General features: G+C 34.0%; 1 protein-coding gene across 1 annotated transcript; it reads right to left on the reverse strand.

Annotated features, from left to right (window-relative positions):
- Positions 1 to 247: 247 nt before the first annotated feature.
- Positions 248 to 11,256, reverse strand: rlbp1a (retinaldehyde binding protein 1a). Its single transcript, XM_055184437.2, has 8 exons — positions 11,143 to 11,256; positions 7,703 to 7,742; positions 7,289 to 7,417; positions 6,720 to 6,921; positions 4,967 to 5,145; positions 3,311 to 3,469; positions 2,347 to 2,457; positions 248 to 741 (listed from the first exon to the last, which is right to left on the reverse strand). Exons 2-8 carry the CDS (start codon positions 7,709 to 7,711, stop codon positions 595 to 597), a joined length of 936 nt encoding a protein of 311 aa, XP_055040412.2. The 5' UTR covers positions 7,712 to 7,742; positions 11,143 to 11,256; the 3' UTR covers positions 248 to 594.
- Positions 11,257 to 11,394: the final 138 nt, after the last annotated feature.

The raw sequence follows: 11,394 nt of genomic DNA on the forward strand, positions 1-11,394 counted from the left end.
TTTCCCACGAAAACGTTAAAGTTACCTAGCTTAATTAGCCTACGTTTAAAATTAAGTTTAAATTTCATTGGTGGCTTTATTGTAAACTCCAAAAACATTGCAATAAATACATGGTATTGAAGAAGAATATTACGCTTTTCTCTGTGTACACATAAGTACAATTTTGGCTGTATTATTTGTGCCACTTTTATAATTGGCTCTGGAAAAATTATATTGCCTCCCCTATATTGCCTCCCAGAGGTGTATGAAGCACAAATAAAAATTAAAAACTGATATCTTTGTATAATCATATCATTGTTTATCTAACCATTACACACATTACAAAACGTTATGATACTCATGAAAACTTTAGGCCACAGTTTATCAAGGCAAAGATTTCAATGACAGTTACAACATTTTTCAGTTTTTGTATAACTTTAGATAAAACCTGTATCCCTTACAGTTCATCATCACTAAAATCATGTTTTTGTACCGTATTACAACAACAGAATAACTGAATAGGCCTAATTCTCTAAACACATTTCTTATACCTTCATGTTTAAAAAAAAAGTTTGTAGTAGTCTTCTACTATTGGCTACTAAATAGTAAAAAACTTTAAAGAGCGGTGTCTTCAGATCCAAAAAGTTTGATGGCCGTTTCCTTGCCATCACAGTTGGGCCCCGTCCCATCAAAATCTGGGGGAAGAATTTCAGCACCGAAGTCCCGGAGGTAGCCATCAAGCTCATCTCCATGAACAAAAACCTATAAAGAGTAACAAGACAGGTCAGAATCTCTCAGATAAACAGATTTAAATACATATTACACGTATAAAAACATTTTTAATTTCAATTTAAGTTTAAGTTTGTTTATTTAGTTTGTGCTAAACAGTGGCTTGTGATTTAAAAAAAAATCAACAATTCACAAGTTTGCATTAAAATGTAATCAATAAGGAATGAGATAAAGCATATTTGGCGTGCTGTCCGAGGGGAGGGCTCCGAGCTCAGAATTTTAGCCCGAACCCAGAATACTTCCCCCTCTTTAACTGGGATACTGTAGATGTACTAGCTGAGAAGGAGGCGATGGGGTGGAGAAGGGATGCTGCAAAAACTGTTACGGGACAGAGGTGAGGGACGGCCATATATAAGCGCTTTTCACAGAGACATTACGGAAAATACACGGAAGGTGCGGGATCGTTTGATTTTTGGTTCGTTCACACTGCCAATGATTTTCTGAAATCTGTGCGTGCATTCACACAGAAGCTGTAAAGTGTTTAAAGTACTGCACTTGGTAGGTTTTGGAACGTCTAAAGTTTGCTTAGAATCCGTGATTTCTCTCTCACTCGCGAGAAACCACTCGCATGCCTTTTTGTTTTTATGATTATAAAGGATTTCGATTTTCTAGGCAGATATGGGTAGGAAGTATACTTTCATTCTGGTGTAATAATCAAGGACTTTGCTGATGTAACATGGCTGCAGCAGGCGTAGTGACATTACCCACTGCCCGAAAATAGTCCCCTTGGTTACTTTCAATGGCATTGGACTATTTTCAGGCAGTGCGTAATATCACTACTTTTAATTTTCTGTTGATCTTAGTACACTATGTCAGTGGTTCCCAAACTTTTTTAGCGTGCGGCCCTCCTTGTGTACGGTGCATTCCTTCGCGGCCCCCCAAAGAAAATTAGTGACAAAAAACGGTTCTATAACTTAACATTAAATTATATAAAAAAGTAGTGCTTTTGGTAAGTAGCCTTATTTTTTTTAGGTTTAATTACACAGAATTCTTGATAAATTAATGTATGTCATAAAATGTCATAAAACTGGGGCCCCCCTGGCACCATCTCGCGGCACCCAGTTTGAAAACCACTGCACTATGTAACTACAGAAGAGTCAAGTTTTAAATAGGAAAAATATCGAAACCCTTTGGTTATTTTTTTAGCGCAATGCTAATGGTCTAATCAGATTCAATGGATTGTGCTAAGCTATCTTAAAAGTGCTAGCGCCAGACCCGAACATCAGCTGAATGGATTCCAAAACTGTAAGAATCAAATGTTTAACTCTAGGGGAGCTGGAAAATGAGCATATTTTCAAAAAAGTGGAATTTCCCTTTAATATTAATATTAAGAGATTAATATTAATGAATATTTAATAGGTCTTGTGGATTTTCAGTGATTATTATAGCAGATCAGATATAGCAGATCATCCACATCCATTTTTTGTGAATATAAGTGCAGCTTATGCTTAAAACATACGCTACATTGTGATGCAGACGCTAATATAGATAGCATCGTAGTAATGTTTATTGATGTTAACAGGCCATTATTTGCATTAAATCTCACTTCAATAGCTTTCACACCGCCAATACACTCACCCTCTCCAATAGTTTACTCTTCATAAAAGGTTTCACTACATTATAGGTGGTTGTGAAGTACCAGGGCTGGTGGATCACATGCACAGCCTTGAATCTGGCTGGGAAGGAGTCCTGTATTTACACAGAGAACACAAGGTTTACGCAAGCAATTAGTGATGTTAAATGTTAGACATAATTAAAGATGCATTTAATAAATGGTAAATCTAATGCTTAAAGGCACAATATGTACAATTTTTTGCATTCAAATATCCCAAAACTACTAGCACTGTGTTATACATTTTGTTCACATGACATGTAGCCTACTCATGCCTACTTCAAGTGTTTTAAAAGCAGTGCTTTATCGATGTCACAATCCGATCAATCTTTGCAACGTTATAGATACAAAAAACTTTATTTAAATTCTCATCCATAAAAATTATTTATCCTGTCAGATCGATTCCTATTGACATTAAACTCTCATCGTTCCATCCTCTTTAACAGCATCATCAAGTTGCGGCAGTTGTTGTTGTTTAGCGAAATTACATACTGTGCCTTTAATATTCTTACTGTGCTTTCACACCGCCACCGGCGAGAGCGTCAAAAGTGGCCTGAAGTCATTCATCTTCAATGAGAGCGGGTGAGCAGCGACGCGACGCGTCGTGTACGGCGAGGAGAGTTGAAATCAGTTCAACTTTATGGTAAGGATCTATGACGCAGTTCGGCGGCAACCAATCGGAAGGCGGGGAAACCTCCGTTTGAGAGGAGTTTAGAGAATTCATTTGAGTGTCAGAGGGTCCACTACACCTTTTCTATAGCGTCATTGGCAGGGCAGCCAGAGCTTTTATTGACGCTCTCGCCAGTGGCGGTGTGAAAACATAGTTACAGGTATATCGGACACTGATCTGAATGGCTTAAAGTGAAAGAATACAAGTATGTTTCCCAGTAAGCAACGAGTGTAAACGAACAAGCACATACTGTACTGTACCTGTAACATATCCACCATCTTTTTAAGCTCTGTGTGTTTGATGCCTGACGCGTGTTGCATAGTGAAACCCTTGAAATTTTCAACAAGGACAAAACCGTTGATTTGAGTCTCCTCATTTTCCAGAAGTTTCTCGAGGATTACGCAGTACGCACGCAGACACTGTGAACAAAAAACAAGTAGGAGATGTATTGAGCATTTAGTGTAGGGCTGCAAGACGATATATGTGTGTGTACACAGTGTATAATAATTATGTATATATAAATACACACATGTATAATTTTAAGAAAAAAATATTTATATATTAAGTATTTATAGTTATATATAATATAAATTATAAAATGTAAATACATAAATATTTCTTATATATAAATATGTAAATATATACTTGCATCTGTGTGTATTTATATATACATAATTATTATACGCAGTACACACACAAATATGATGTAAACAAAAACTTTTATTCTGCAAACCATTAGTCGCGATTAATCGTTAGCAGTCCTAATTTAGTGAAGTGCCCAGCTCTTTTAAAAAGTATGATGGTAAATTGAATAAACCATTTTACTTAAACATATAACATGAATCTTTCATACTAGAAATCAATTTAATCTAGGGGATTTGTACATACTTTACGAGTTGGCTAATTCATATTAATTCGTACAAAATCAATCGTAATATTAGAAAAAAATAATGCTATCTCTCGGTATAGTTAAAAAATGAACTACTTTGGTCGAATAAATTTATATGTATTAGCCACCTCATAAAATATGTACGAATTACACCTACACAGTAAAAAATCCCTTGTTGCACCTAAATGTCTAAGTTTAATCAATTTGAACTTACAATTGCTATAAAATATAGATAAAAATAAACTTATGCTAACTTATGCTAATTCGACTTTATTTTTATAGTTTATAGTCAAGAAAGTTGAAATGAATGGTAAATTCAAGTTAATTAACCTTAAAGGGGACATTTCACAAGACCTTTTAAAGATGTAAAATAAATATTTGATGTCCCCAGAGAACGTATGTGAAGTTCTAGCTCAAAATACCCCACAGATAATTCATTACAACATGTAAAAAATTGCCACTTTGTAGGTGTGAGCAAAATTTTGGGGTGTGTTCTTTTAAATGCAAATGAGCTGATGAAATGCAAACATTGATCGCCATAATGGTGGTTTGTTTAAATGGAAACTCGATTGTGCTGTCAATTATTTCCTCTCTCTGCACTAAATGGCAGTGCTGTGGTTGGATAGTGCAGATTAAGGGGTGGTATTATTATAATAAGATCCCCTTCTGACATCACAAGGGGAGCCAAATGTCAATGACCTATATTTTCCATGCTAGCAGAGAATGGTTTACCAAACCTAAGTTACTGGGTTGATCTTTTTCACATTTTCTAGCTTGAAAGAAGCACCGGGGACCCAATTATAGCACTTAAACATGGAAAAAGATTTTTATATGTCCCCTTTAAAAATGTAATTGCAACAAGGAATTTTTACAGTGTAGTATAAAGAAAAATAAAACAAAATATAAACGGGTAAGCTAGTAAACAAACAGTTTTTTAGTGCTAGTCAGTTTATAGTACAATAAAAATAAAATGTAAATATTTTGCTCATTAAAAAACAAAAAGTATGCATTAAAGAATTGTACATACTTCATCAAACGTGACCTCCTCTAAATCCCAGTTCTCAATGTTGAAGAGCAGCACCACTCGGCCGTATTTGTCTCTGGTGGAGAGGATTCGTGGGTAGCCAGCTTCAATAGTACTGCGTACGGCCTCGGGGGTTAAATTCTCAAACAGTTCAGGGTAATCTCGCCTAAAACGCACATAACCTTTCAAAGAACATTACAGTCAGACCATTCATTGTACTTATCCAAACATTTGTCATTTGATGGTACAAATAAATCCCGATTAGAATGTTTGCTAAGGAAATCTGTTTACCATCTCTGTTGTTTTTATTTGTCTATTTTTATTTCTTTTTAAAGATGTTTCTTAAAGGAATAGTCTACTCATTTTCAATATTAAAATATGTTATTACCTTAACTAAGAATTGTTGATACATCCCTCTATCATCTGTGTGCGTGCACGTAAGCGCTGGAGCGCGATGCGACACTTCGATAGCATTTAGCTTAGCCCCATTCATTCAATTGTACCATTTAGAGATAAAGTTAGAAGTGACCAAACACAATAAAATAAAACGTAGCGCTTTTCTAAGCAGATTTAAAAGAGGAACTATATTTTATGGCGTAATAGCACTTTTGGGAGTACTTCGACTCGGCGCAGTAACACCCTCCCTCTCCCATTATGAGAGTGAGAAGGGGAGCGGACTTTTCAGGCGAGTCGAAGTACTCCCAAAAGTGCTATTACGCCATAAAATATAGTTCCTCTTTTAAATTCGTTTAGAAAAGCGCTACGTTTTATTTTGTACCACCAAACTTGCTCGTATAACTACTCGTCTTAAATAGGAAAAACGTTGATGTGTTTGGTCACTTCTAACTTTATCTCTAAATGGTACCATTGAATGAATGGGGCTAAGCTAAATGCTATCGAAGCGTCGCAGCGCGCTCCAGCGCTTACGTGCACGCACACAGATGATAGAGGGATGTATCAACAATTCTTAGTTAAGGTAATAACATATTTTAATATTGAAAATGAGTAGACTATTCCTTTAAGGCTTAACCAGTACGGAGCCCCTAAGGGGACATGGAGCAAAAATTAAATAAAGTTTAGTTTCGCGTGCGCACGCGAAACTATCGCGTGCGCACCTGAAACTATAGGGTGCTCACGTGAAACAACGCGTACTCATGAGAAAAAATTGGGGGCTCACGTGAAACTTTCGCATGCGCATGTAAAACTTTTGGTTTCACGTGCACATGCGATAGTTTCACGTGCGCACGCAAACTAAACTTTATTTAATTTTTGCTCTAATGTCACCTTAGGGGCTCGGTAAACCAGTGAATAGCAGAATTTTTTTTTTTGCAATAGTCCTGATTCTTATGCCCTTAAAGTGTTCAGCCGTGTGTGTGATTGTGGTTGGCATATTTCTGTGGCTTATGCAATTATGCATCAGGGTCTTCTGTTTTGTGTGAAATATTCAGAGCATCAAAGCATAGTCTGTTCTCAGCAATTTCTCAGTACCAAAACAATCTGTCCGGTTTGCATACAAAGGGTCCCATTGAAAGTTTTGGGAAAGTCCAATTAAAGCAGAATGTTTTCTTGTCTCAGCGATGAGCAGTTCTCATACAGTAAATAAACACAAAAGCATTCTTTAGTTGCCCACAATTATACCATCTATTAGTTGCAGGGAAGTGTTTGGTTAGATATACTGTAACTATATCATGATTCTTAAAAAACATATCTTTTGAAAGCATATTATGAATGCATTGATGAAACGAAATAAAATTACCTCTCATAAGTTCATGCGCTCTTCTCACGTCATACTTTCGTGCCCGTATGAATCTAAGAAGTAGGGAATCGGGTTTGTCCCCAAAATGTTCCTGCACAGCTTTGGCGAGATCGTCTCCGCTTGCCTTTTCTTTAATCAAGGATCTCAGTTCTTTCACAGACGATATCCTCTTTTCTACCGTTTCATTTAATTCATCTTTAGCCTGTAAACATATGAATTATTCACATTTTCGAATTTACATTTACTGTAACAAATGCATTTATAAGTAACACACCGAATGTTTGCTCTTTGCAACCCACAATCTGTCCCCACTGCAAAAAAAACCCGATTTGTTGGTTCAACTTAAAAAAGGTACCCACAGTAGTTGCCTTAAAATTTTGAGTAAATTTTACTTTAAAATGTATGTATGCATATATGTACCAAAATGGTTCATGTTAGGATCTTTATATTAGGAAGTACTGCCCCAGTGATATAGGGACCATTTTTTTGACAGTGCAAATGCATGTGAGAACTAAGCAGGTTATCGTAAATAAAATCTTTATAGCAGTGACTACAGTAATCTGTGATACCTTCTGTATGGTGTGGTCTGGCAGTTTAACACAGGGTCCGTACACCGGCCCGTGGTCCTTAACCGTCAGATGCTCGAGCTTAGCGCGTAATGCCTGCTCATCCTCGGATACCATACGGAACGTTCCGGTCTAATGAGATGAAAATGAAAGATACAGCGTTATATTGTGTGCTTCGTATTACATGGACACAAACAAGAAGGAAACTAATCCTATATCTATTCGGCCCTGCTTTGAAGGCCGACCCCTAACTCCTGTGTCTGTTAAATAATCCCCTTCACATGACCCATGAGAACACTCCAGAAACAACAGATTAGTTCATCCTACCGAGTGCATTTAACAAAAGAGTCAAAGCTAGAGATACTAAAAAAGTGCATACTAAAAAGTTGTCACAGATGATAAGCATACTGTACTTACAGCAGTCATGATGCAGAGATCTTCCTGGTTTAACCCAAATCTGTAAAACAACAAAAAAGTTTTATTGTATATCTAAATGTTTACCATATAGGCTCTTGAGACTCTGCAGGTGTGTTTGAAGGATGAATAGATAAAAATGCATAAAAAACTATGTGCAGTTTATTATTAGCTTATTTAGGATTTTATTATTATTCTTTTTATTATTATGTGTTGATTTTTTTCCGAAAGTTAAGCAAACCAATGTAAAAAAAGTCATGAGATGAAATTAATTTTCTGATCCGTGTGTAAACCTGTAGTGATTCTCAACACATCACAGCAAAAATCTAAACTTTCTGCTTTTTTTCTGCTTAAAATTAAATATAATATTAAAATTAATATTATAAAGTTATTTTTGTTGTCAGTTTCGTCTTGCTTGTTTGTGTATAATATCGACTTGTTGACAGGACTAAAACGTTAATTATTTACATCTTAACAGCTTGACAGACGTACAATCGCGGGCATTGGCGTTTTTTACTCATACTGTATTTATGACATTTTCTGACTCATTTATTTAAGACAGTTTATTAACTTACCTATTAATGCTCATAGAATTAATATTAAACAAGACAACACATTAAAACCTTGCATTTCTGTACCATTTTGTAATATTTACTTTGTTCACTCAAAATGCGTTTTCTCCTATGCAGTTTTCTCCTGATTAACAATAATTACACCAAATCACAACATAAATTCACAAAAGATGTTAATTTTATTTATTCGCTGTTATCTATTTATAATATATAATTTTGATCCCAGTTCTCATCAGCGACCGTAAACATCAAATCTCACGTTTGGTTTGTTATGAAATTTATTTAAATATTGCGTCTCAAGAAGCTTTACGATACGTTGCTTTATGGCAGTTATAACAAATGCTCATTGGCTCTTGCGTGCTACGTCACAAATTTGCGTCTTTCAGTCAATGTGCGTTTTGAAATGCGCACCTTGACAGAAAGAAGCTGGATTAACGTTCTCGTGGATTAATAACTTTAATATTTCTCTGTACTTCATAAACTCCAGAGAGAACTGCGACTTCAGCACATCGTCATTTTAACTACTTTTGGTAATGCTTAAAAAAAATTCACAATAAATAAGTTATTGTAATTACACTGAAAAAATGTATTCATTCAATTTACTCAATTTTTTTTAAATTAAATGGCTGCAATCAATTTATTTAAGCTACATTTAAACAAAAAAGATTAGTAAAGTAAAATGAAATAAAAAACTTTTGTTTAAATGTAGCTTAAATAAACTGATTGCAACCACTTAACCCAAAGTCGCCATGAAACGGAAGTAGCGATGGCCTTATTTTCCCCGTGGTGACGTATATCCGAATGAAGTGGCTTCTGAAATGAAATAAGGCAGGGCTTGATTTGAATTTGTCCATCAAGATCTGATTGGATCGTTTGAAGTTGGGTCGTGTTGCTAATTGCTAATCGCTGCGACCTTCTCCTGGACCCCACCCACCTGCCATACCATATGACCGGAAGTGAAGAGAGATCGTTTTAAGGAGGGGAGGAGATTTGCATTTTTGATTAAAGATTATGAGCACACACAATTTTTTAAAAATAATGAAGCTCACAGATAAGTCATTTGTTAATAATACAATATTAAATATATATATATATTTTTTTGCTTACATTATCGATAAAATGGTTAAAGGGAAATTATACAGCAATATGGTATGAAAGATTTTAAAATGTTTTACATTTGTACGCTGTAAAAATTTTATAATGCGATTAAATGTTGCAAATACGTTGTTCGCTTTGACATCTATTTAAACGTACAAAAAGTAGGTTTTAGTAATATATATATATATATTTGCTAACATTATCGATAAAATGGTTAAAGGGAAATTATATAGTAATATGGTATGAAAGATTTTAAAATATTTTACATTTGTACGCTGTAAAAATTTAATAATGCTACGATTAAATGTTGCAAATACGTTGTTCGCTTCGGCATCTATTTAAACGTACAAAAAGTAGGTTTTAGCAATATATATATATATATATATATATATATATATATATATATATATATATATATATATATATTTGCTAACATTATCGATAAAATGGTTAAAGGGAAATTATACAGCAATATGGTATGAAAGATTTTAAAATGTTTTACATTTGTACGCTGTAAAAATTTTATAATGCGATTAAATGTTGCAAATACGTTGTTCGCTTTGACATCTATTTAAACGTACAAAAAGTAGGTTTTAGCAATATATATATATATATTTGCTAACATTATCGATAAAATGGTTAAAGGGAAATTATATAGTAATATGGTATGAAAGATTTTAAAATATTTTACATTTGTACGCTGTAAAAATTTAATAATGCTACGATTAAATGTTGCAAATACGTTGTTCGCTTTGGCATCTATTTAAACGTACAAAAAGTAGGTTTTAGCAATATATATATATATATATATATATATATATATATATATATATATATATATATATATATATATATATATATATATATATATATATATATGTATATATATATATATATATATATATATATTTGCTAACATTATCGATAAAATGGTTAAAGGGAAATTATACAGCAATATGGTATGAAAGATTTTAAAATGTTTTACATTTGTACGCTGTAAAAATTTAATAATGCTACGATTAAATGTTGCAAATACGTTGTTCGCTTCGGCATCTATTTAAACGTACAAAAAGTAGGTTTTGTGTTTTTGAAAGTTATATATTAATACTACGTATTAACGGTGACACCAGGCTGGATAATTGGGAGTGATGTGTGCCAATACTGATTACCAATATGGATTGTTTGAAGGTTTTATAAGGTTTTACCTTTTATACTTTCTTTTAAATAAATGATAATTAATGACCCAATTTTGTAAGAACTGCAAATAAAACACCTTGTTTTAAAGGAACTATCTTAGTTATAAACAAACCTGTTACTCAAATTAACATTCTTAACTCACATAGTATTTCTTAAGTTTAATGAATTAATAACATTCAGTTAATTTAATTGCTATCAACACTGATCATCAGACTGATGATGATTCTTAACACTTTCTTTACACACAGCACAATTTGATGTGTTTCCTGCCACTATTAACTGACTGAATTAATCGGCCAATTATTTTTAAACCATCGGCTGATACGGATTATTGGCCAATATATTGGTGCATCTCTAATATCCATAATACATGACATGAAATTAAATTACTATTAATTCTAAACTCTGCTTCTAAATATAAATACCATGTATATACTGTAAATACTTGAAATATACAGCAACCACCAATAAAGCTTAACGTTAAATCAAAGTAAAGAAGTATGCACTTTAGATTTGTTGAAATGCACAAACCTAGTTCAGCAACTCATAAGCTTAATAATACTGTAGGCGACTTACCTCCGCCGAGAGAGAGTTGAACAGAAAAACTCTCAGGAACGTCTCAGTCGATAAGAGAATGAGGAGAGGCGTTGCTTACTCTGAGATTAACCTGTCACACTGTGTAACTCCAAACAGATTCATCTAATCTACATCATGAACCAGGAGGGGAGGACTCAAAACCCTCCAACAACAACAACAACACATAAGGGGGTCTTAAATGAGAACAGATCTCAGTTTTAAAGGTGCCGTAGGATATAAAACTGTATTTAC

Source organism: Misgurnus anguillicaudatus, chromosome 21 (genome assembly GCF_027580225.2).
Source record: "Misgurnus anguillicaudatus chromosome 21, ASM2758022v2, whole genome shotgun sequence".
Taxonomy (NCBI): Eukaryota; Metazoa; Chordata; class Actinopteri; order Cypriniformes; family Cobitidae; genus Misgurnus; species Misgurnus anguillicaudatus.